General features: G+C 42.5%; 1 protein-coding gene across 1 annotated transcript in view; it reads right to left on the bottom strand.

Annotated features, from left to right (window-relative positions):
• Positions 1-3,729: 3,729 nt before the first annotated feature.
• Positions 3,730-27,358, bottom strand: part of LOC117725930 (protein bicaudal D homolog 1-like) — a 47,652-nt gene continuing 24,023 nt past the window's right edge. The window contains exons 7-16 of the mRNA XM_034525817.1: positions 23,831-24,005; positions 23,490-23,755; positions 23,214-23,392; positions 22,805-22,907; positions 22,517-22,744; positions 22,230-22,424; positions 16,980-17,131; positions 16,131-16,341; positions 6,593-6,680; positions 3,730-3,781 (exon numbers count right to left, since the gene is read on the bottom strand). Of these exons, the coding sequence (XP_034381708.1) occupies positions 6,627-6,680; positions 16,131-16,341; positions 16,980-17,131; positions 22,230-22,424; positions 22,517-22,744; positions 22,805-22,907; positions 23,214-23,392; positions 23,490-23,755; positions 23,831-24,005 (1,563 nt within the window). The 3' untranslated portion in view covers positions 3,730-3,781; positions 6,593-6,626. The remainder of the gene's footprint in view (positions 3,782-6,592; positions 6,681-16,130; positions 16,342-16,979; positions 17,132-22,229; positions 22,425-22,516; positions 22,745-22,804; positions 22,908-23,213; positions 23,393-23,489; positions 23,756-23,830; positions 24,006-27,358) is intronic.

Below are 27,358 nucleotides of genomic sequence, written 5' to 3'. Positions count from 1 at the left end.
TTCATATTGGTAGTTCATCCAGCCTGCTCATTGCAAATGTGTTTTTTTTTCATATTGTGTGCGGTTAACAAACAATTTACTTTTATGCACTGAAATTAAGTCATTTAGTGTGTTCTTAGTCACATCAATTTGAAAGCTGGACCAAAGTGTTTGATTTCATTCAATTACAATTAGGCCAAATAAAAAGCCTCAAGTTGTAAAGTCTGAACAGTGTTTTCCTCTAACGCCTCAATAGGTAGATCTTGCCTGTCACCAAGGCAGAGGTCAGGGATCTTGGGCTTAAAAAGGTTGGTGACCACTGGTCCAGAGAAAGGAGGAAGAAACTTTAGCCTCAGATGGAGAGAGTATATATAGACAGCGCTCAGAGCATTATAGGCAGTTGGTCTCGAGTTGTTTCTTTAATTGAAGAATACATTCGTTTGAGTCAAACTATCATTGGTATCAACTATCACTGGAAACTACCATTTCCAGTGCTTTCTTAAAACATCTCCGGGACACCAAGAGCTACTTACAACAGAATAGACAAAGTGTTTACAAGTGTTTAAAGTTTACACGTCATCAACTGCCTGAGCTTCTACTCTCCAACAAATGTTTATCAATTAAATTTGTAATTTCAAGTTGATAACATTATTTTCTGTTGAGTAGAGAAGTTATGCAGTCAGTCCAATAAATATTTCATATAGAACTTGATCATTTAATTTGGTAGTACATAAGATAATAGGTCACTGTACACCATGACAAGAACGTCTTAGTAACCCTGAGATTGAGACTTAATTGATTAATATCAATATAATTTTGAAATGTCTCCTAACTTTCCAAAATAAAGCGTGGCATTTAAAGAATAAATACTAGTAAACTTCAAAAGTCTATTTAAATCTTCCATATTTGCAAGCTGGGCTGCACGGTGGTGTAGTGGCTAGCACTGTCGCCTCACAGCAAGAGGGCTGCGGGTTCAATTCCCGGTCGGAGCGGTCCTTCTGTGTGGAGTTTGCATGTTCTCCCCGTGGCAGCGTGGGTTCTCTCCGGGCTCTCCGGCTTCCTCCCACAGTCCAAAGACATGCTGCAGGTTAATTGATCTCTAAATTGCCCATAGGTGTGAATGTGAGAGTGAATGGTTGTATGTCCCTACATGTGCCCTCGATGGACTGGCGGCCTGTCCAGGGTGTCCCCTGCCTTCGCCCTATGTCAGCTGGGATAGGCTCCAGCGCCCCCGCGACCCTAATGAGGATAAGCGGTATTGAAAATGGATGGATGGATGGATATTTGCAAGCTGGGCTATCTCTGGCTGTCGCTGCAGAACTGTACCAAACAGTTTGATATAAATCCCTGAATAAAACCTGATCAATTAAATATAGAATGAATGAAACAATTATACAGCATAGATAGACCTTGTTATCATGACACAGAAGACCGATGTAGATATATATTTCTACCTATATGCATAATAAATGAGTGGATAAGAGTCAACTCAACAAATCAGCTTCCACTTTCAGTCCGGGAGGCAGACACAGTCACCTCATTTAAGAATAGACTTAAGACTTTCCTCTTTAATAGTGCTTATAGTTAGGGCTGAATCAGGTTTGCCCTGGTCCAGCCCCTTGATATGCTGCTATAGGCTTATAGGCTGCTGGGGGATGTTTTAGGATACACTGAGCACCTATCTCCTCTTCTCTCTCTCCTTATGGATGAATTTACATCTCTCCATTGCACCTTATTAACTCTGCTTCCTCCCCGGAGTCTTTGTGACTTCACGTCTCATAGGGTCCATTGGACCTGGAGGTGTCTGATGCCTGGTGAGCCGGCCTCCCACATTGGCCCTACTGATCGCCCCGCCCCCCCTCCTCTCTACCTCCTTCTGTTTCATGGATTGGAGTTCCATTCATACATTGTCATATTCATGTTATGTGTTTATGTAACTTTGTAAATGCTGTTCATTCTGTACACATGACATCTATTGCTTCAGTCCATCCGGGGAGAGGGATCCTCCTCTGTTGCTCTCCTGAAGGTTTCTTCCCTTTTTTCCCTGTGAAAGGTTATTTTTTGGGAGTTTTTCCTGATTCGATGTGAGGTCCTGGGACATCCCTGTCGTATGTGTACAGATTGTAAAGCCCTCTGAGGCAAATTTGTAATTTGTGATATTGGGCTATACAAAATAAACTGAATTGAATTAAATTGGTTAACCTGAAGGCCTCACTGGGTTTAAAGGAGACATGGAGTTGGATATCATCTGCATATAGATGATAGATGATATCTTCAGGCCTTATAATTAAGGTATGCTCCAATAAGGCTTCCTCACCTTTACCAAAAATATGATGTTCTTTCTTCCACATGGAAGCCAGCAAACTCCGACTTTAGATATTCATTCAAAAACAAATGAATCACATAACAAAACCCATGTTGTCCTACAGACCTTTCCTTACAGTCAGAAGGCAGAAAAGCAAATGTGAGTATGAGTAGTTTATTTCTGATTTGAAAGGGAGGCTTTTCGGGGAAATTGTCTGAAACAAACATATTACAATAAGATTGCTTAGTAATGCTGAATACTCTCTTCTCCACAGGTCCATCTTGTTTCAAGTAAATAATAGTAACATTTGTAAAGTCATAGAAATAAATATGACTAAAATCTCCCTCTTCTTTATGTTGCAGCATTCAGTCTGTAAAAGCCTCCATCTGTTCCTTCACAGACAAAATGCAGGTACACTTGCAGGATGCGACTTACAGGATTTATATTATCCTTTATATTTCAGTGCTGCACAGTATGGTAAAGTAAATAAGTGAATAAACCCCCTCATTATGTCCATCATCAGCTTCATGCCAGAGTCTGATCAGAAGCTAAAAACTCCACCCTGCGGAAAACGCTGGATGGGTTAGATTTCAAAGAGCCTGAAGTAAAGTAAAGTGCAATGATGCAATCGCAAGTGGTTTTCAAATGAATTGCAATATTTTCCTTCCAGACTCCAGCTCTTATGCAGTTTGAGAGAGTGCTGCAAGCATTTGTGGAATAATGATAAAGTCCTATTTTAGTGTGGCAGAGCCAAGAGGTGACACCCAAGCATGGTCAACATGAGGGCATGATGAATACTGATGTACTTTCAGCTCTATGTAGCTTTTGCTGTGATGCTAACAGTCACACACAGCAGGTTTTTGGAATGCGTTGCTTCAGTTTGTGCTTATCCTAGCAGGTGATGAATAGGCAGACTTGTGTAGGAATAATATATGTCAAAGGGACGAAAACATGGAGAATGCTGTTTCAGGCTCTCCATATGGATTAAAAAGAAGCATCAGAACCTCCACAGCTACACATGCTTTATGAAATGCAAACAAGGGTTAACATTTATGGTGCCATTATGTTTGTGATACATGTTTATGCTGACACAAAAGAACCACGGTAGGAAACACAAAAAGAAGATTTGATTAATTTGATTTTGATTATTCAATTATACCCACACTGAATGGCTGAATTCATGGATAAGTAAGTTCTGCAGTTCTGGCAATGGATGTGTAGGTTCATGTGGCTCTGCTGGCAGCAGCATCTCTGCTTCTCCAAAGCAATGTAAGTGTGAGCCAGGCACTCCCCGTTAACAGCATTGAGGTTCAAGGATGGGCAAGGTCCTCTGTACAGAATGTTGGGAAAGTCTTCTGGGTCAACAGTGTCACATGTCAGGGGTCAGGTGTTGTGTCCCACAGAGATGGAGAACCCACAGACGACTGAGGAAGCCTGACAGTAGGCACTCATGGTGTGTGGAGCCAGGGTCAGTGATCCACAAGGGTCGACACACTTCTGCTGAGAACAAGAAAGCAAGGAGTAGAGAGCATGGTTGACCTACAGTTTATAGGCATCCAGGGGTTTTAAATAGACCATAATGCCTAGCAGCCATCTGTAATAGCCGGGTAGCTATATGTTGCATAGGAATGCCATGTGTTTATGGTAAAAATGTATCAAACGTAAAGCTAATCATTTAAAACACACATTCTTTTGTATTTTGTAAACCTGTAGAATGATCGTATGTAGGTTCCTTTGAAGTAATTACATTACAGGCCCCAAAACTCTTTACAGTTGTATAGCTCAAAGGACAGGTAGAGAAGTAGGTAGATAGCTAGACAGGTAGATAGGTAGTGTTACACATGTAGATAGACATGTAGCTAGACAGACAGCTAGGTAGGTAGTGAGGTAGGTCGGTAGACAAATAGGTAGACAGAGTTGTAGGTAGGTAAATAATAATGTACACTGTATTGATCCCACAGTGGTTAGGCTGCATTGAACCCATCCTTGGTTATTAAGGAGCAGTGGGCTGCAGTGAGGCGCCTGGGGAGCAACAAGGACAACTTCAACATGCTATGGGGAGAGCTGGGTCAAACCGGCAACCTTGTGGTTGCAGGACAACCATTCTCCCATGAGCTACAGCCAAGCCTTGAAGGTAGACAGGAATGTAGACAGACGGGTAGGCAGGTAGACAGGAAGGTAGACCGAGGAGTGTGTAGGTAGACAGGAAGGTAGACAGAGGGGTATGTAGGTAGACAGGAAGGTAGACAGAGGGGTATGTAGGTAGACAGGAATGTAGACAGACAGGTAGGCAGGTAGACAGGAATGTAGACAGACGGGTAGGCAGGTAGACAGGAAGGTAGACAGAGGGGTAGGTAGGTAGACAGGGGGTAGGTAGGTAGACAGGAAGGTAGACAGAAGGGTAGGTAGGTAGACTGGTAGGTAGACTGAGGTGTATGTAGGTAGACAGGTAGGTATACAGAAGGGTAGATAGGTAGACAGGTAGGTAGACAGAGGGGTATGTAGATAGACAGGTAGGTAGACAGAGGAGTGTGTACGTAGACAGGAAGGTACACAGAGGGGTATGTAGGTAGACAGGAATGTAGACAGACAGGTAGGCAGGTAGACAGGAATGTAGACAGACGGGTAGGCAGGTAGACAGGAAGGTAGACAGAGGGGTAGGTAGGTAGACAGGGGGTAGGTAGGTAGACAGGAAGGTAGACAGAAGGGTAGGTAGGTAGACTGGTAGGTAGACTGAGGTGTATGTAGGTAGACAGGTAGGTATACAGAAGGGTAGATAGGTAGACAGGTAGGTAGACAGAGGGGTATGTAGATAGACAGGTAGGTAGACAGAGGAGTGTGTACGTAGACAGGAAGGTACACAGAGGGGTATGTAGGTAGACAGGAAGGTAGATAGAGGGGTAGATAGGTAGACAGGAAGGTAGATAGCGGGGTATGTAGGTAGACAGGAAGGTAGACCGAGGGGTATGTAGGTAGACAGGAAGGTAGACCGAGGGGTATGTAGGTAGACAGGAAGGTAGACCGAGGGGTATGTAGGTAGACAGGAAGGTAGTCAGAGGGGTATGTAGGTAGACAGGAAGGTAGACAGAGGGGTATGTAGGTAGACAGGGGGGTATGTAGGTAGACAGGAAGGTAGACAGAAGAGTAGGTAGGTAGGTAGACTGGTAGGTAGACAGAGGTGTATGTAGGTAGACAGGTAGGTAGACAGAACGGTAGATAGGTAGACCGGTAGGTAGACAGAGGGGTATGTAGGTAGACAGGAATGTAGACAGGCGGGTAGGCAGGTAGACAGAGGAGTGTGTAGGTAGACAGGAAGGTAGATAGAGGGGTAGGTAGGTAGACAGGAAGGTAGATAGAGGGGTAGGTAGGTAGACAGGAAGGTAGATAGAGGGGTATGTAGGCAGACAGGAAGGTAGACCGAGGGGTATGTAGGTAGACAGGGGGTAGGTAGGTAGACAGGAAGGTAGACAGAGGGTAGGTAGGTAGACAGGTATGTAGACAGAGGTGTATGTACCATAGGTAGACAGGTAGGTAGACAGAGGTGTATGTAGGTAGACAGGTAGGTAGACAGAAGGGTAGATATGTAGACAGGTAGGTGGACAGAGGGCTATGTAGGTAGACAGGTAGGTAGACAGAGGAATGTGTAGGTAGACAGGAAGGTACACAGAGGGGTATGTAGTAGACAGGAAGGTAGACAGAGGGTAGGTAGGTAGACAGGTATGTAGACAGAGGTGTATGTACCATAGGTAGACAGGTAGGTAGACAGAAGGGTAGATATGTAGACAGGAAGGTACACAGAGGGTTATGTAGTAGACAGGAAGGTAGACAGAGGGGTAGGTAGGTAGACATCTGTTTTCCCACGACATTGACCGTGGCCAACAAGGTAACATTAGAATAAAAAGTAATGTTCTGTACAATTCAGACATAGCAGGTTCATAGACTGAACAGTCTGAAATAGCTGATAGCATCAGGGACAAGTGCTCCATATGTGAACATACTTCTCATCTTTGATGGAACATCAATCATCACCAAATTCATCCTGAGGAGACGATGAATGTCTGAACCAAAACCCCCAATAGTGAACCTGATGGTGTTGCTAGAGGAAGTCAAATAACAATGCTTGTCAGTGCCCTGAGCTTTAACCTCTGATGTTCTAGGTTCCCCTCTAGCATCAGTTTTTGACACTCTTGTTATGTCTTTTCAAAATATACTTTCATGTTCACAGGAAACATACAGTTTCTGCTCATAACATGCATACAGTCCAACAAGTTTTTAAGTGTATTTGGTTAGGCTGAGGCACACACCTACTTGTTTAGACTCAGGTAAGGAGTTGAGGGGACCCTCAGCTGTGGGGAGGGTATGCAGAATGGCACTGTGGCAGAAGGCTACTGACGATCTGCAAGAGACTGACACTGTTAGATAGACACACAGCACAGATTTACACCGTAAATATTTCAGATATAATCATGAAAGGTAAATAAATGCTTGTCCAAAGTAAAAATAAATACCCACAAATCAGTGAGGTTAACGGGTAACTCGATCATTTTCATTTTGCATCTTCGCATTGCGTGGAGTTTCAACTTGACCAGCCAAGTCGCAGCCTCAACCAATAGCGAAGATGTGGTGCGGTTGACCCTACTTGGCACTGCCCACATTCAGCACAAATATGGCCTCAACAGGTGATGGTCCCTCACCTGCATCCTTCCATGTGTGACTGTCCTAATCCGGCAATTTTCCAGCCTCAATATACGTCATTGCAAAGTGTTGTTTTTTGCCACTGAGAGAGGAATACCAAGTTTTGATTTACCTTTCACTTGATCTGGGGTGCTTAATATTGCTTCTAACAAAGTATCGCTTAAGGAAAGGTTTTCAATGTCATGGCTAAATATGAAGCTGATTTTGACAATGTGAATAAGGCCAAACATTTCTCGAGATTTTCTGAATTAGAATATGCTTGAGTGAGATTTGGTTAGACACAATAACAATCAGACGGAATCAAGGTAATCAGGTTTTTTCCATAATGTTGTCAGACTCTTATAATAACAATCTGACCTGTCAGTGGCAACAACACGCCCTTTTAGTCGACGTACATTGATGGTGAGGTGTCGCCCCGAGCGATTACATTGCTGTTTAGTGGCTGCCGTCTGCAGCGTTCTTCATCAATACTGGACTAGTTTCAGAACCTGATGTCCCCATTAGTCATGTAGACACAGAAACATGGACACAAATTGGATAGGATTTAGTGTTTTGGTGTAAAGTCAGATTAAGACATTTTTCTATTGTTTGATAGTTTTGCTGTGGCATTGGTCTTGGTAAGAATACTGTATTAACGGTAACTTATAACTACAAATGGATATTATGGAAAACAATATTCCTTGTACAGAATAAAGGCGGAGAATGAAGATCAACCGTACAATCACAAAATACAACACACAAAGTATTAATGTATAGATATTTACAATATATATTAACAAACCACTGTACAGTTAAAGCTTTAAAATACTTGTACACGTGCATATAAAGTGGTCAGAAAGCAACAGGCATCGGACACATTGAGTGGTAGGACATCTAACAGTCTGGATGTTATAGCAGGGCGTTAGCTCAGAGGAGCTGCTTCTCAGCATGACCAAGGAAGGTTTGATTACAATCAGATAAAACGGTGATGTGACAGTGTTGTGTGAAGTGGTCGATATTGCAAAGTGATACAGTGACAGGAGATTAGAGGTTTAGCTAGACAGACATTTCTTGAAAATCATTTGATTTTAAATACAGGGGATGGAGCCACAAAGCCACCTTTCTCTGGCCTAGCAGAATTAGACTGAGGGCCAATACCGGGCAAAAATAAAACAACAAGTTTATGCAATGTTGCCAAATTGTTTACATTTCCTGAGGCAGGTGGGACTCATCGTTGGACCATTAATGTCATCGTGGATGCATTTAACAATTCCAATCCAAACATGAGGGCCAAATGATTCCATTCAAAACTAAAGTTTATCGTGGGCAAGTTTCTTTCATGGTTTTTCTGAAAAAGTGAAACATGATCCAGAGTATACATTCTCTAGGAAAACAAGTACCTGCAGCACTCATTCACTATTAGAATGCAAACCCTTCATGATTGTAACAAAGTTAACCAACAGGTTGTTGTTGTATTCAAATAACTCAAGCACCCATAACATTTTACCAACACAATGACTTTACTTTACATAATTTCCCCCAAAATGCGTCTGCTTATGTAATTTCCCCAACTTTTAAAATGTATTCTCTGCTTTCTGAAAGCGGTTCATTCAACCCTTCCCATATGTGGACCCGCTACAGCCAAGTTGCCTCAGGTCAACCTGCAAAGGTCTTGTGCTTTTGGAGAAGCAATGATTTTACCTAGTTTAAAAAGGTATAATCCTTGCTGTTACACTTACACTTGTTATAATGTTGACATCTACTTGGACTGGAATTTTGCAATTTCCAACTGTAATATTTCTCTCCAACCCTACTTAACATTTATTTGACCTACATTTATGAATCTGTATCATTCACTCCAGAGATGGCTGCCACCAATCAAACTACAGCTGGGTCGTTAAAGCTGTCAACCTTAACATCGGTCTAATCTGAGGGAAACTCTCAAACAGTATATGAGTGAAGCCGCACACCTGCTATTCCAGTAGTTGTACCATGGGGCAGATAACAACATTTGACAGACCTCTGGTTGTCTCTCATTGGTTCAATCTTCCCTTGATCAACATTTTGCAGTTGGTATGTTGGCGGAGAACAGGGAGATGTGGGTTCCACTTTGTTTGTGTGACTTGTATCTGTGTGGCCAGAGCAAGGGTATCACAGAGAGGAGGTCACACTGGTTTCCTTCTTTTACCTCAACCAAAATAAAGGTTACGCCCACACAAGATGTTAATGTTCCTTACACTTCAGTGTATTTTGAATCACCTCAACAAAGAAAATCTTGGATGTTCATTTGAAATACAAATAGCTGGCTAGTTGACACAGCCACTCTGCATGTCTGAGGGTGTGTTATTAATGGTGGTTAAGAGACCATACTAGTGGGATAGCTCATTCTTAAAACATATCAACATTATGCTGACAATTTCCAAAAATCTCACTGTAATGTTTTTCATTTGTGATAATGTTCTGCATCATTATATCCTGGAACATTTCAGTCACTGAGCAGATCACAACATTTGTAAATGAGAATGGTAAACATAGAACACAAGGCAGAACAACAATACATTATGCAGGTCACAAAAAAAGACATGATTTACTCTGGCGAGAAAGGTCTCTTACATATATGATATTTGTTCAATGAAAATAAATTGACTTATGAGTGGATTAAAAATAGACATTTATTTTTGAACTTTTAATGTAAATTAGGTGCTCAAGTGGATAAAAAAGCCTAAAAATTGTCATTTTGGGCAATACAGCTTGTTTATCTACCAATCCTTTGGACTCCCAATAATGTAATGTTTGTTTATGAACTGACCCCTGACCTCCTTTCATTTTGCATTAAAAACAATCCCCAGGCAAAGCAAATTGAGTATCGCTGGTTCACAGTATTTACCAGGCGGGAAGGTGAAGCCTGTGTGCCTTATGCCACACACTGCCTGCGTGAGCTTTTTATTTTGGCGCCCATATAAACAGGTAAAGCAATCGCCGGCTGCGTATCAGCTGCGTCAAATCTAGAGATTCGATAATCTTTAGATTGTACATTGACGTCATACCAGCAACATTACCACAGTTTAGATGTCTGTAGAACATGTCACAGACATAGAAACAGTATATATTTCTTTTTAACAACAATTCTGGTTAAAAGCCTTTAACATCATTCCATGGACAACATTTGATGATACAAGGCTTTTATTCTGAAATATTTGCAGGACGGTAAAATGTATACTCTATAAATTAAGTACCGACTTCTTAAACTTTTCGTGTCTAAAATGAATATGGACGTCATTTATAATTAAATTAAACATTCTCTCCATTATGAAAGCAAACTCTAGTAAAATATACCATAAAGCAGGATATGCTTCAGGGCGGGGCTACCGACAGGTCGCTCCCACAGCGTTGTCCGGTCTGGGTGTTGTCCAAGTTTTCGTCTATTACTTTAACCCTTTCACAGTGTGTTTTCACTTCATTAAAGTTAATTGTCACATTTTGGTCCGAAAAACACCTTATTTATTGTTCAGTGTTGTAGTTAGCTCCACCCTCTCGTATCAATTCTGGTTGCAAATAAACCAAAATGGCGATGGCCAAAAAACAAGATGGTGACGGCTTAAAAGCCTAAATCAAGGATTCTGAAAGGCAGTCCACAAACCCAGTGCTTGAAGTGTCTTATCTTATTCATTGGCCTATGTATCTACCGGGTTTAGCAATCATTAGTAGCTTCTGAATTTCTACAGTGAAGAAAAGATACTAGGAGATATTAGATTTGGGTATCCTCCCCCAAGAAAAATCTGCAATTAAATTATTTTTTGGTGCGACCATTATAATAGACAACTTGTAATTAATTAATTGTCTCATTAATTACACATATAATTCTGTAAAATCAAATTCTGTCAAACAAAAGAGCAGATTCAGACATTTCAAAGTTATGATTCCTTCCTTATATTTGTTAAAAAGTAAATAAAAATAAACAGTTCAGGTGTGAAGTATGAAACTGGAATGTTTCAATTTTGCAGTATGCTTTCCAGGCTTAAGCCTTTAAACTGGCTCTTAATGCTCTGATAAAACATCATACAAAATGAGCTCTAGTGTATTAGATTCAATCATCCATCCATCCATTTTCAATACCGCTTATCCTCATTAGGGTCGCGGGGGCGCTGGAGCCTATCCCAGCTGACATAGGGCGAAGGCAGGGGACACCCTGGACAGGCCGCCAGTCCATCGAGGGCATAGATTCAATCAGATTTAAACTAATGTTACGAAGGGTCAACGAGTATCTCTCTGCTCTTCCATCTCCACCGCCTGCTCCTGTGTAGCCGGACTCTGTGAGTGTCACTAGCCTATTTTTTTATTCGCCATCCATTTCCATAAAACGTCTTGTTTTGTTACATGCCTGACAGGTTTCCTCAGCTGAAAGGAGGCTAAGAATTGCTTCTAAAAGTAAATGGTTTTTAATTTTTAGAATTTTTCCTATAGAAAAATATATGAGCTACTCACAGAAATGCCCATGTGGGAGACAGAGATGCAAGGAACATCTGAAACCATACAGCATACATTAAAAAATGGTCCGCAGTAAAGTAAGCAATCTGTGTTCATTGTTTAAACAAGTAAAACACTGGTTTGGTCCCATAACGGAAGTAAATGTAAATTTCCTACTAACTATCTGATTGACACATGTCCCTGACCTTTAATGACACATGCATTAAAGGTAAGGGAGAGACTCTGTGTTTCTAAAACATGTTGTGGTCATACTTCTTCTTTCATAATGTACTATTACAAAATTATCAACAAAGCAGTAGCATACATAAATTGCTATTTGCTCATTAAAAATATGATAGGAGACAAAGAGCTTTAGCGGTTTGGGTTAGAAAAATAAGGGCAATATGTGGCCCTGTCATGGCAAATACAACTTTCAAAGGAGCCAATCCAAAATCTGGAAAATACCGGTGCCTGTCAAATGAGGTTTTGCCCCATGTTGCATAATACAAAACGTTCATGTTATAGGCTAAATGATGTCTTCATTTACAATATTTTGACAAGAGTCAACAGACAATTGTAATAGTCTGAATGAAAAGATTGGGACAAAAAGAAAAAAAGAAAGTGACCATAAAAAGGTTCCAATGACACAAAAAGGAAAAGGAAGGTTGAAGGGACGTGGGTATTTGCCAAGTCTGTATTCTGGACGACACTCAAAAAATATCTACTGACAGTTAAATGTATTATCTGACTTAGCTGAGTCATTATCCCCACTGACAGTGAACAATACACACAAAAACATCAATTTAGCCTGAGGTGTGGAAATGAAAAATGCACATTATTTCCAGACAGGCATTTGTTACTAGGCTACACTGTGTAGGTGCTGTATAATGACCTTTTAAGGCACACACAGGACTATCATACATCTCACATATGATTTTTGCCAGTTCAGAAATAAGTTTGCTGTCACCTCAGGTCAAACGGGAAGATCAACATCAATCGTGTATCCAGTACAGAGGTGGAGATGTACTGGTGACTAGCTTGTTAGCTAACCACATAAACAAAACAGTTGCTGGAAGGAGTGTATTCAGTTGGACCTGCTGTGCATCGTCCACACTGTAATTGCAGGCTGCAGAGTGGGAATAGCCATCACAGCAGCCCTGTTCTCAAAGATATCAGGAATTTCTGACAGATACGAATTTCTGACAGATACGATACGAAACTGGTGGCAAAATGGCTGCAAAACTACCCTCACTGCAGTTGTATCTAAATTTATATCCAATATTAAAACTAATTCAAAACTACTTGGATCTAATCCACTAAAAGTTGAACACTACCAAGTTAACAAACCTCAGCCCGTTCTCTGTACTGAACACCCAGATTAAATTGATATCAATCTTCTCTTTGAATTTCAGAATTCCTTTAACCTGACTAGAAATGAACTCTGACCTTCAATCTCATTCTGTTCTTTCAGTTGATAATAGTCATTCTGGTTTGGTTGTTGACTCATATTGGTTGAGTCTGTCTGTCTCGTTCCCTGAGTTTGGTCTAGTGTCGTGAACAAGAGTTAACACAACCTGAACACATTGTGTGATTCTGTGTGACTGCATGAACCTGGCCACAAGAGGCAACATGATGTTCACCAGTATAACTCTGCAGTCAGCCATGATGGTGTGTCAGAATAGTTTTGAATCACTTCCTCTTCCTGTCAGTGTGTGAATATAAATATGCTAAATTGATTAGTCATTGATTAGTCATGTACTTTTTTGAATCACATGTTTGTTAGTCCCTAATTTAAAAAAATTAAATATATCCACACTATATATATAAGAAAAATCTATCAGTGTCCCGCTGTAGTGATTATCTCTAGTAAGCTACAATTGACAGTGAGAGACAGTAGTCTGGTTTAATAAGGTCCAAACATTAGCGAAGAATAAGATTTGCTCAAGAGACTTGGGGCTTATTTGCATAAGAATAGGACTTATTGATAATTACTGTTATCATATCCTCTTTAAAAATAACTGTGTAGTTAATGGTCGTTTGCATTTTGCTCTGAGGAAGGCCAGCTGTAACTTATGGTGTGACATGTTGGAGGAATTTGACTTGAGGATTTCCTCCTAATTGACAGGTTTTCTCTTTTTTTAATGAATGGTTAGCATTGCTTTTTAATGGTTTATATACTTGAAGGTAGAGTTGGTAACCGTCTTAATTCTTTCATCTACATTGTATTGAAATTCTCATTACATCCTGACAGCAATCAATGAATCTAATATTTGTGCAAAAAAAGAAGACATCCAGTATCTGTGTGGTTGCAGGACTGTAATAATCCCGTCCAGTTATTTCATTCAGCCCATATTTAATGATTGGACGGGCTACCTTCCTGTCTCCCACCCCGCCTTCCTGCCTGCTAATAAACTCATAGTTCCTCACCAGAGTCTTCCCGCTGCTAACAGTAGCCATGTTGGCTGTTTATGATCATCATTTTGGGGAGTGACTCTGGAGGGAGGCTGTCAGTGTTGAAGACTTGGAGACTTTCTCACTTGTATTAGCTTTCGGAGATGGTGCTGCTTGATACTTTCATTGGAAAAGAGTTGGCACCACTAGGCGCGGGTTTTAGATTGGATAATTTTTTTAATCTAGTGTACTCTTCCAGTTTCTCAAGATTACCAACCTAGCTTTAAAGCAAGTTCAAACAAGAAGTGACGAGAAGGAGACTTTAGACTATTGAGACACATCATCACAATGCTCCCTTGTACAATGACTAAATTATGGTATTCAGTCATATGTCATGTTTGAGCGCTCTCCTTCTCATAGTTTTTTCCCTGCCACAACCTTCCGTGTAGCATGCACTCTCTATCAGATAAAATGTTCATATGGAAGGGGGAGGGAGTCTACAGTAGAAGAGCATCCAAAACAGACTATATATGAACAAACCACTGGGTGGTGCTAGAGATGGACAGGTTGAGTTGCATTGAGGTGACTAGTCCACCACTCTTTGTCCACAACTGTCTCATCGTACAAGTGTGTGTGTGAAGAGAGATTGTGAGTGCGATCAAAGCTGGAACACTAAAGGAATCAGTATGCTTCGAACAAAGCTTGATGGAAGGCCAAACACCCTCCCCGCACAATCCCAAGTTGGAATTCAGGATGCTGCATCTGACAAACTTTTAGAAATGACAATCCAACAAGCATGCCGACTTGGACGCAGCAACTTGCCAGATGTGCATAGGTGTAAAAAATAGCAATGAGTCTTCAGGGCAGATCATCCTGTCCCCCTTATTAGAACAAGAATGAAAGTGTCCATTTGAAACCGGTATAAACACTTAATTTCAGACATGTTCCGACAACACTTGGGACCTAATTAGTTTTAATCATACTGAACCGTTAGGCACCAAGTACCTCATCAACAGAGGATAATGCTTGCACTGAAAGACATGTGATTTACAGTGTTTGTGTATACAGAATCACTTCAGAGTGGATATTATATTAAATATAGAGGATGGTATTTAATGTGTCATATTCCCCACATTCAAACCTATGAAAGTGAACACCAAATGTCCAGTCAATGTCTGAATGTCTCTGTGTTTTATTCACTTCATGCATGTTTTGTCTCAACCTGAAGAACCTAAATGCTAAAAACTCTCATTTAAAAGTCTCTATTAACGTCCTCCTGTGGACCAATCAGCAGTCTCAGAATAGAAGGAAGGTGAGGCCACTTGTGCTCCTTTTGTCAAATCCCTGAGCAAAGTCACTGAACATTCAGAACCCATTGGCCAAAGCTTAGGCACAGGAAACCACTCTGTCCTCCTCTCTGTGAGCCCCGACTCAAACAAAAGGTTGCAGTTTTCATGTCAATAAGGAGCCTGGTGGAAAGGCCTTCAAAATACTTACATTAAATGGTTTATAGTATGGGTCAGTGCCGGGGCCTGTACGAACTGTAGTATCTAGGGTAGAGGGGTGTGTAATTGGTAGAGTGGTTGTAGGAGGGGGAGGTGCCAGATGTGAGGTAGGAGCTAGAGGGGGTAAAAGCAGGAGAGGAGCTGTAGTAGGCAGAGGAATAAGTGTGGGTGGAGGAGTAAGGGGAGGGTGAGGAAGGAGTGTAGAGGACAGAAGAACGCGTCAGGTTGGACAAGGGCCGAGTTCGGGGTGAAGGGCTCCATGTGGAGCGCCTGAGCCCCAGAATAGGGGACCGGTAGGGAGAGGAGGGGGCAGATCCAGGTTGGGTCGGTCTTGTGGTGGTGGTGGATGGGGGAGAGGTATGAGAGTCTGGGGTGTAGTGCCTGGAGGGGCCCGAACTACGGGGCAGAGTGGGGGAGATGTTGACATTGAATCTGTGGGAGTCAACCACAAACGTCCGCACCCCTAGGGTCCACTGGGAGTGAGCCAGCTTCAGAGGGGTTGAGGGCGGGGTCCGCACTGAGGCAGAGGAAGGGGCCTCCAGACATGAGGGGCCGTCTGGTGCCGGAGGGCCATCAAATGAAGGGACCGCTGCAGATGATGGACTGCGAGGAGGTATATGGGACGTAGGGGAGGTGAGAGCTGAGGCCAGAGCTGCACTGACCACAGATGGGCTAAGGGGCATAGTAGGATCATCAGGAAGAATTGACATAGGGCAAGGAAGGCCTGAAAGAGGAAGGCTGACAGGGGCCAAAGCTGAAGTGGAGCCGTGGTCTATGTTGGAGGCCGAAGCCAAGGCCGGGGGACTTACTTTGGGGGTGCTGGTCTTCACGCGGTTCAGCCTGCCCCCGCGGGTGCGGTGTGTCTGCTCTTGATCGAAAGCCAAATCCTCCAGGCGCTGGGTGAGAGCCAGTTTCTGCTGGATGGCCATCCGAAGGAGGGAGTTCAGAGTCTTCTTCTCGTCTTCGGCCGCAATCAGCTGCCTCTGCATCTCATCCAGCTGGGTAACATACTCGTCACACCTGAAGACAGCAAGGTTCAACAGGTTGGATAAGGTTCCAAAGGAGCAGATTCAGATGTGGAATGATCACATGCAAGGTGAAAAAAAGAGACCATGAAGAGACACTTCTTTGTTTACTGCTCGGATATTGCTTTTCTCTTCCTGGAGCCCTCAGTAACATGTGTTGTTCAGTTTGAGGACATTTGAACATACCAGGTCCAATGTGTTCATAAGTGAGTTCTAGAGTTTTTATTTAGCTGCTGAGCTAACCCTAAGCTAGCCAGTGGTTGGCTGTAGCTTCATACCGTGCAGACACTAGAGTGGTATTGATCTTCTTATCTAACTTATTTTAATATTCTTGTTTCCCGACATATTCATTAAAATTAGAATGATTGTTGACTGTCGAATTGAGAGAACATGTAGCTTACACATATTGTTGAAATGAAAAACAACTGCTCTGTGCTTTTTAAAAATATAACTGAGAAGCCTTTATACAACAAATAAGGTGGCATTTATTCATTTAGTAGAGCTAAAAGGAACTGCTTTGTGGCTTCATCGCTGCAAGAAAAGTGTTTCACATCACACATAGTCATCAGTCATTGTTAATCTAAATCAGATATTGACTTGTGGACTTTAATTGCATTTTTTTTCATCTCTGACCTGGTGGCGAACATGGCCCGCAGAGAGGAGAAAGTGGCAGCATCCTCTTTCAGGGCTTTCAGCTCGTTCCTGAGCTTCATCATGGTGTCAGTCACCATGGACTTCTCCGCCTCATACTTACTCTTCAGGTTGGCCAGGGCCCCCTCTGCCGTCTGGGTGAACACACACACATATACTTATACACATCATATATTCTTGTGTTTTAGATTTCACTTTCTTTACTTCAGTTTCTACTTCCCACTATCACACTTAACCACATGCAGACTTCACTGTAAATCCACTGCTATAACAACTAAGCTATATAAACTAAGATCCCTTTGCTTTATTGTGCCAGGAATGAATAGTGCAGTTGATGCTTACAACAAGTGAGTTTTTAGTAATCTGTGCAGGAAGTGACTCTTGGAACAGGCGGAAGCATTGTCGCAATGTAATAGTTTGCACTTTGTGTAAATCCAATTGGATGCCGGTATCATAGTTCTGTTTCCTGTACTGTTTGAGGTTCTGTCAGCACACAATGTGAGCTGAATCCTCTGCATTGTGTCACTGATGCACACGTTCCTTGGGGAGAAGTCATATAAAACAGACAATATAAACTAATAGCAATGGAGGAGTGTCATACAGCCACGTGAGTTCTTCAGTCAAACATATTGGTGTTCTGTAGGCATGTAAACAGACTATAAACTGCTAAACACATTCCCTCAAGTTCAAGGTAATCTTAAACACAGCATTGGTAGCTGTTGAAGTATTGAGTATTTTGATAATTTCATATATATTTGGTACCAAAATAAAATAAATAAAATGAGGATGAGGCTATCAACTGGATCTTTTTACACCACAGTGGTGTCTGAGGAGCACAGCCAAAACAAAAGTAATAGTAAACCAGCACTTTTGTTACTGGTTCAAACTGCTGTAAAGATAAGCAGGTATAGATCATTGAGTGGATAGATGGATGGTGGTTGGATGCAAGGATGGATGGAGCCATGTATTCCTATATACCTTAGTAGTAATGACTTCATGAACTTCTTCAATTAAAATATTCTAACTATTAGAGGCAATATTGATGATCTCTTGCCCTCAACCAGTGCCAATCTGTCCTCAAGTGGAGTGGCCTTGGAAACGGCTGTATGCCCTGGTGTATATTTGGATAGCTTTTCTCCCATTAATCTTGACCAATTGTCCTCAACGGTTTCTACTTCTAAACCGTCTACCTGTCTCTTAGACCCCATCCCAACGAGGTTGCTTGAAGATGTGTTGCCTTTAATTGCTGGGACTACAGATTTAAAATAGCCTCTTGGCTAACTCTGGCACATTTACAGAAATGTTTATATTAATGTGCACTGTCCCTTATCAAATGAAAAAATAAATAATTGGCACCTCTCTGTTGGATATTGTTAATGTGTCTTTGCTAATTCAATTCAATTCAGTTTCTTTTGTATAGCCCAATATCACAAATTACAAATTTGCCTCAGAGGGCTTTACAATCTGTACACATACGACATCCCTGTCCCAGGACCTCAAATCGAATCAGGAAAAACTCCCCAAAAATAACCTTTCACATGGAAAAAAGGGAAGAAACCTTCAGGAGAGCAACAGAGGAGGATCCAGAAGGAAGAAGAGAGGGGGGGGGGAGCAGGGGCAATCAGCAGGGGCGATCAGCAGGGCCAACGCGGCTTACCAGGCATCAGACACCGCCAGGTCCAATGGACCCTATGAGACGTGAAGTCACAAACAATTCGGGGAGGAAGCAGAGTTAATAAGGTGCAATGGAGAGATGTAAATTCATCCATAAGGAGAGAGAGAAGAGGAGATAGGTGCTCAGTGTATCCTAAAACATCCCCCAGCAGCCTATAAGCCTATAGCAGCATATCAAGGGGCTGGACCAGGGCAAACCTGATTCAGCCCTAACTATAAGCACTATTAAAGAGGAAAGTCTTAAGTCTATTCTTAAATGAGGTGACTGCGTCTGCCTCCCGGACTGAAAGTGGAAGCTGGTTCCATAAAAGAGGAGTTTGATAACTGAAGGCTCTTGCTCCCATCCTACTTTTTAGGACTCTAGGAACCACAAGTAGCCCTGCATTTAGTGAGCGCAGCTCTCTAGTGGGGCAATATGGTACTACAAGCTCCTTAAGATATGATGGTGCATCACCAATCAAGGCTTTGTAGGTGAGGAGAAGAATTTTAAATGTGACTCTTGATTTTACAGGGAGCCAGTGCAGAGCAGCTAATACAGGAGTAATGTGATCTCTTTTCTTAGTTTTTGTGAGTACACGAGCTGCAGCATTCTGGATCAACTGGAGGGACTCAAGAGATTTATTAGAGCAGCCTGATAATAAGGAGTTGCAGTAATCTAGTCTGGAAGTAACAAACGCGTGAAGAAGCTTTTCTGCACCTTTTTCAGACAAGATGTGTCTGATTTTTGAAATGTTACGTAGATGAAAAAATGCACTCCTTGAGATTTGTTTTACGTGGAAGTTGAAGGACAAGTCTCGGTCAAAGATAACGCCGAGATTCTTTACAGTGGTGTTGGATGCCAGGGCAATGCCATCTACAGAAACCACATCATCAGATAATTGATCTCTGAGGTGTTCAGGGCCCAGTAAAATAACTTCAGTTTTGTCTGAGTTTAACATCAGGAAGTTGCAGGTCATCCATGTTTTTATGTCTTTAAGGCATTCTTGAATTTTAGCGAGCTGGTTGGTCTCCTCTGGTTTAATCAATAGATATAATTGAGTATCATCTGCATAGCAATGAAAGTTTATGTAGTGTTTCCTGATAATGTTGCCCAAAGGAAGCATATATATGGTAAATAAAATTGGTCCAAGCACAGAACCTTGTGGAACTCCGTGATTAACGTTGGTGGTCATTGAGGCTTCATCGTTTACAAATACAAATTGAGATCGATCTGATAAATAGGATTTAAACCAACTTAGTGCGGTACCTGAAATGCCAATCGACTGATCCAGTCTCTGTAATAGGTTGTCATGATCAATGGTGTCGAACGCAGCACTAAGGTCTTATAATACCATTACGGAGATGAGTCCTTTATCTGATGCAATTAGGAGGTCATTTGTAATTTTCACCAGTGCTGTCTCTGTGCTGTGGTGTTTTCTAAATCCTGACTGAAACTCCTCAAATAAACTATTCTAATGTAGAAAGTCACACAACTGATTTGCGACTACTTTCTCAATGATCTTAGAGAGGAAGGGAAGGTTAGAGATCGGTCTGTAGTTAGCCAACACCTCTGGATTAAGAGTGGGCTTTTTCAGGAGAGGTTTAATTACAGCTACTTTGAAGGAATGTGGTACATGGCCTGTTAGCAAAGACACATTAACAATATCCAGCAGAGAGGTGCCACAGAGACAGCACTGGTGCGTTTGACACCATTGACCATGACATCCTATTACAGAGACTGGATCAGTCGATTGGTATTTAAGTTAATCAGGGAGTTCCACAAGGTTCTGTGCTCGGACCAATTTTATTTACCTTATATATGCTTCCTTTAGGCAATATTATCAGGAAACACTCCAAAAACATTATTTGTTATGCAGATGATACTCAGGAGAGACCAACCAGCTCACTAAAATTCAAGAATGTCTTTAAAGACATAAATACATGGATGACTTGCTCCTGATGTTATACTCAGACAAAACTGAAGTTATTTTACTCAGTCATGAACACATCAGAGATCAATTATCTGGTGATGTGGTTTCTGTAGATGGCATTGCCCTGGCATCCAACACCACTGTAAAGAATCTCTAGTTATCTTTGACCGAGACTTGTCCTTTAACTCCCACGTGAAGCAAATCTCAAGGAGTGCATTTTTTCATCTACATAACATAAAAAAAATTAGGCACATCTCACGCGTTACTTCCAGACTAGATTACTGCAACTCCTTATTATCAGGCTGCTCTAATAAGTCTCTTAAATCCCTCCAGTTGATCCAGAATGCTGCAGCTCGTGTACTCACAAAAACTAAGAAAAGAGATCACATGACTCCTGTATTAGCTGCTCTGCACTGGCTCCCTGTAAAATCAAGAATCAGATTTAAAATTCTTCTCCTCACCTACAAAGCCTTGATTGCTTGTAGTACCACATTGCCCCACTAGAGAGCTGCGCGCACTAAATGTGGGGCTACTTAGGATGGGAGCCAGAGCCTTCAGTTATCAAGATCCTCTTTTAAGGAACCAGCTTCCACTTTCAGTCCGGGAGGCAGACACAGTCACCTCATTTAAGAGTAGACTTAAGACTTTCCTCTTTAATAGTGCTTATAGTTAGGGCTGAATCAGGTTTGCCCTGGTCCAGCCCCTTGATATGCTGCTATAGGCTTATAGGCTGCTGGGGGATGTTTTAGGATACACTGAGCTCCTTCTCTCTCTCCATATGAATGAATTTACGTCTCGTCATTGCACATAACTAACTCGACTTCTTCCTGAGGTCTTTGTGCCTTCTCGCCTCATAGAGTCCATTGGACCTGGCTGTGTCTGAAGCTGGTCCTTGCTCCTTAGTCCTGACTCCTTGCCCCTGCTTCGTGCATCCAGCCCCTGGCCTGGACGTGGCCTCCTTCCCAATGGCCCTGCTTCCTTTGTGCCTCCTGCCTCAAGGGCCTGGCCTTGTTGTTCCGGCCTCCTTCGCGATGCCTCCTGCCTTCGTGGCCTCCTCTCTTCCTCCTTCTGTTTCATGGATTGTGGAAATCTGGATCGTGGTCCATGCCTACTACTAATTATTTATACATTCTGTCATATTCATTGAATGTGTTGTAAGTCTGTAACGCTGTTCATTCTGTACACATGACATCTATTGCGTCTGTCCATCCAGGGAGAGGGATCCTCCTCTGTTGCTCTCCTGAAGGTTTCTTCCTTTTTTTCCCTGTGAAAGGGTTTTTTCTAATCTGATGTGAGGTCCTGGGACAGTCATGTTGTATGTGTACAGATTGTAAAGCCCTCTGAGGCAAATTTATAATGTGTGTTGTTGGGCTATACAAAATAAACTGGATGGATGGATATTGTTGCAATACTGCTGTATAACATTTACTGGTTTGAAAGTGCTTCTCAATACTCCATACATGCTCTGTAGCTGACTCTTTTTATACCAGCTGGGCTAATGTTTTAGGATAACATTATTGGATTCCATATGGGGTTAAGGTTAGGGGGCATATTTATCACAGTTTTGACACAGACTGTCTAAATGTAGAACCAACAATGTCAGTATCATTGAATTACACTCGTCACATGTCCACATTATGTGTCTCACCTGTTTGTTCGCCCTGAGTACCAGTCTGAGGGTAGCTATCTGCTCTCTCTTGGTGCTGAGCAGAGATTTGAGCTTCAGGATCTCCTCCACGCAGCTCTCTTTGTCCTTGTCTAGCAGAGGGGCCAGTTCCCTGGCTGCAGCTCTTTGTCGAGACAGCTGCAGAGACCTGTCTACTGCCCGCTGAAGGTGCTTCACCTGGGGGAGGAGAGGGGAGAGGACGTGAGGACAAGACGAGATAAGAGGACACAAACAAAGAAAAAAGGAGGAAGGGTATGCCATTGTTCTACCTGCTCTCTGATGATGGCGTTGAGGTTGTAGACATTCATGGGCTCCCTACGCAGCTCACCAGCTGGCTCCAGGGCAGGAGATGATGATGATGACGATGATGAAGAGGCACTGATGCTGGGTGAGCAGGTTGGAGGCGTACTGGGCGGGAGGCTCTGCTCAGATGGAACCTGGAGGTCCTCCTTGTCCCCCTTCTTCTCCTCTACCCTTCCCTCACCAGATAATGGCTCCTTGGACGGAGATTGTGAGGGGCTCCGTGATCCCCCAGGAGTTAAGGTTGCAGAAGCAACGGCGGCCAGCCGCCTGGCAAGGCGTGGTGTGAGGAAAACTTTGCTGTTGTCAGAAGACATGGCTTTGAGACTGGCACTGAGGCCACGGAGCCCTCTGCCTTGTCTAAGCGAAATAAATAAGTACATTAGGTTTTATTGACCTGAAGAACGTTTAATATCTGCAGAATATCTGCAGCCAGATTCAGACTGCACTGCAAAAAAAAAAAGAATACATTTGCTTTATAGAGAGCTTTTCAAAATACTCCAAGACCCTTTACAAATGTTAAAATCATCATAGAATAGTATAGCAATATACATATTAGCAATATATACAGTATATATTGCTCATGTGGTCTCTCTATAAGGCAGGCTCAATCACGGTAACTTTGAGAAATCTTCCTGTGCCCTACTAATAAAACAACAGTCAGACCTGTAGTAGTCCAGCATGACGCGGTTGGGTGTCTCATTGTTGCACAGACAGACATGGTGGTAGAGCTGGGCAAGCTCCTCGCTGAGCGTCACCAACTCGTCCTGAGCTGCGTTCAACACACCCTGGCTCTCATTGGCTGCTGACTGAGCTGCCTGCAACTCCAACTCCAGACTCGAAGTCTGAGAGAAGAGGAGAGGAAATCCTTAACCTCTGTAACTATCTGTTATTCCATTTGTTATATAGTCAACATGACATTTTGTTATACATTATGTTTACCTTCTCCCGTCCCTCCCGGCAGCTCTTCTCCAATGAGGCAACCTGCCTCTCCAGCCTCTGGAGCTGAACGCTTCGCCTTGGCTTCTCCTCGGCTGCTCCCTCTACACACTGAGCCAGTCTGTCACGCAGGGCTTTCACCTCCGCCTTGAGCTCCACCACCTCTGTCACAGCAACACGGTACTTGCACTGCAGGATCTCCAGACCAGGGGTCTGGTGTGAAAATACCAGACTTTTGTTCAATGTCTCACTCCTGTCCTCCTCAGTTCCTCCTTCCTTTTCAGTCTCCTCCTCATATCTGTCCAGCTCCATCAGGGCCTCAGGGTTGAGCTGGGAGGTGGCACTGGCATGGGCTTCCTGGTTGAGGTGTGCCCTTCGATGCAGGCAGCGGAGGGCAGTCACTCTCTGGCTAAGGCGAAGGACCTTCTCATGCTGCTCGTTCAGGGCTCCCTGGGTGTGTTGGAGCTGCGTCTGGGACTCCTGCAGACTTGTCATCAGTGAAACTTTCTCACGTTCAACCTGAAGGGGGCAGCAGCAAGATTAGGTAGAACGTTTTCAAACCTTTTTTACAGGCTCATAGCTTTTAACCACCGGGGTCAAAATCACATCCTGCTGCTTCATCTTGAATTGTTGCACTGCAATTTGAGTCCTCTGAACGGTAGTTTTGGCAAAGGCAGGGTTCAGATTACAGAACGTTGGCACTGATTGACCCTAATTGATCTATCACAATAATCAAAGGGAGAAATCTAGATCTGGTCATTGGTATGTATCGTATATCTGCTAATGGAAGCAGTTCATGGATTAAATAGAACCCTCCCAACCTTCTACTCATCAGGTCTGCCTCAGTCACATGGAACCTGTTTGATATTCACAATATCTGCATGAGTCAACAACAGTCAGTGAGACCAATATTTCCAGGAGGATGAAAGCAGAAGACCACTGAATTGTTGACCACAAAGATGATGCAGTCTAAAGGTTTCTACTGTTCCAGCAAAGACATATCCTATTAGAAAAGAGCCACGATCCAGAATGGGAACGCTATAGGAAGATGTGTAATTAAAGGAATCCTTGCACAAAGACTTGATGAATTGAATAGAATGCCACACCCCTGATCTACTGATCAGGGGTGTGGCATTCTATTCAATTCAGTTTATTGTGTATAGCCCAAAATCACAAATTACAAATTAGCCTCAGTGGGCTTTACAATCTGTACATATACATTCTGTCATCAAGTCTTTGTGCAAGGATTTACTGTCACTAACTACTGTTAGTGACAGTAAATAGGAAACATAGCAAAGAGCAGGAAAAGACAGATCCCTGAGGAAGGAGGGTTTCAAAGGAAGCATTAAGCATGTTTGTCAGAACAGCACTCAGTTAAATGTGGGTTTTACCACCTTTAGAAACGGAGCACCTCCACAATCAAGCTTCAACTGGAAACCTACACTGAACCAGATCTTTTAAACTGCAATATAACACAAAGATACCCCACTTTTTTCCATATTTAAGTAAATAGTTGAGGTTCCATCAGGTGGAAAGAAATAACACTGTAGCACAAAAGTGAATTAATTTACATTTGAACAGAGCAGCCAAGACATCAACAGTTGATAAGAAACACATCCAGAGTGGCCGATAAGGTAATGTGGCAGCTAAGATATGAATAAGCTCTTCCTGCAGCCCATCCTATCAGCAGGGAGCAGCAATGGATGGTATTACATCGACAGGAACCGAAGCGGATGCACATACACATGGAAGAATGGATCCAACAAGCACAATACAGAGCTTCATGGTGATTTGAGCATGATCTGATATACTATGTCATTGGTTGTGAGAGTTTGGGAAGGTATGAGAGAGAGGTACAAAGACTGAATGTGCAACTCTGTGTAAGAGGAGGAGACAAAGTGAGAGACAGAGTGCTCGATGCATTGGGGATACTGTATGTCAGCATAGTTTACAGTTTATTAAAGAGGAATCTACTGGATTATTAACCTGCTATCTGCTCAAAAAGGGGACCACCAAGAGAATGCACGACAGTAATCTGACTCCCTTTAGAAAATGCTTCAATAAACGATGTGCAAAAAACGCTCTCTCTTTTGCCTTTGTGGGAGGACGAAATGCCTGCAGCATTCACTTTATCTGTAGATGGGGCCAAATTCTTATCTAGCTATGTTTAAAGGTACGTTACCACAAGAGGCATGGGACATGACATGCGGCCACATCGCAGTCATGTGCATTGTGTTTTATGAGTTACGTAACTTGACATTTGTTTGTGAATCCTTATGAAATTGTTCTAACACCATATTTACACTCCTAGTGAAGAGAAGTCTTGTGTATTCACGGAGAGCTACAGTGGGCATTGTACATTCTCTCATGAGGCGACCCAAACCTCTCCCACAACATGTGAATGAGTGTGGGACTCAGTTCTAAACATTTGTGGGATGGACCTCCATGAGACACTAAATCTGCAGTGCAGTTCTGTACCCCAGGGATGTACACGGCTCTGATGAAGAGTCTGAAGGCTGGCTAAAAAAGGCTTGCACTGGCTGTGAAGCTGAAAAGGCATGACAGCGTCAGTATTCAACTCCCTGATACCGCTTTGCTGAAGAAGGTCTGTTTCCTTAACCTCTCCGCTTCCTCAGCTGCTTCGAGCAGATGAGCCGTGGCGCTCTGGAGGAGTGGTCAATACAACCAATTGGGGGATATCTGATATCTGATCTGGTGGGAAGCTGCGAAAATGTTGAGCCAGATGCTCCGCTAAACCATAATTGCCATAATTCTAGACACCGCCACCATAGAAGCATATGAGCACAAGGCTCCATATCCCTCATTATGGCTCTTCCCCTTCTGCTATGGGACCTGAGTCAACAGCCTTGTGCTCCTCACAGTGGTCCTCATTGTGTCTGAACCATCTGCCCGGCTGCTCTCAGACAGTGCTTTTTGATTTAACAGAGTACTTCAATCATTCTTTTATCAAGCACCCTTAAAATCTCAAAAAGCTCATACAGGCTTTTATGTTGTCACATTCTTGACTCCGCATTTCACGGATCATCTTTAGATTACTTCATGGTCTTGGTGCTCTCTTATAGGATAAGATAAAATAAGATAAGGGGATAGTGCAATAAAAAAGTAAACAGTAAAAAAAACATACAAGTTTGTTAAATAAGTAATCAAACAGCAAAGATATAATAATAATAATAATAATAATAATAATAATAATACATTTTATTTGTATTGCACTTTATATTTTAACAATCTTAAAGTGCTACAGAGCAGAAAGATAAAACAAGAACATTTTTAAGATAAATTCAAAATAAATTTAAAAGTTTTAGACGGAGTGTTGGACGGAGTTTGGCGATGTTCCTGAGGTGATAGAAAGCTGTCTTGCAGAGGTGTTTAATGTGGGTGTCAAACGTGAGTTTGGGGTCCATTTTAACACCTAGGTTGGTGACAGATGTGGAAAGAGGGACGTTTTGACCGGAGAAGGTGATACAGGTGATGGTGGAAGAGCGGAGCTGATGTGGTGTGCCAACTAGGATGGCTTCTGTTTTTGAACTGTTTAGCTGAAGAAAATTGAGTTTCATCCACGCCTCTATGTCCTCCAGGCAGGTGGTGAGTGTGGCTATAGGGTGGAAAGTAGAAGAAGTGGGGGTTGTCCTCATATAGAGCTGTGTGTCATCAGCATAGCAGTGATAGGATACCCCATGCCTGCTGATTATATTACCCAGGGGAAGCAGATAGAGGGTGAAAAGAGTGGGGCCCAGCACTGAGCCCTGAGGGACACCGCAGGTGACCTTGTGGGTGTATGATTTTGCCTTGCCCAGGGTAACGTATTCCGTTCCGTCGGACAGATATGAGGTGAACCAGTTATGTATTTT

Source organism: Cyclopterus lumpus, chromosome 23 (genome assembly GCF_009769545.1).
Source record: "Cyclopterus lumpus isolate fCycLum1 chromosome 23, fCycLum1.pri, whole genome shotgun sequence".
Taxonomy (NCBI): domain Eukaryota; kingdom Metazoa; phylum Chordata; class Actinopteri; order Perciformes; family Cyclopteridae; genus Cyclopterus; species Cyclopterus lumpus.
The sequence above is the reverse complement of the archived record's forward strand: the minus strand, read 5'-3'. Positions and strand labels throughout refer to the sequence as shown.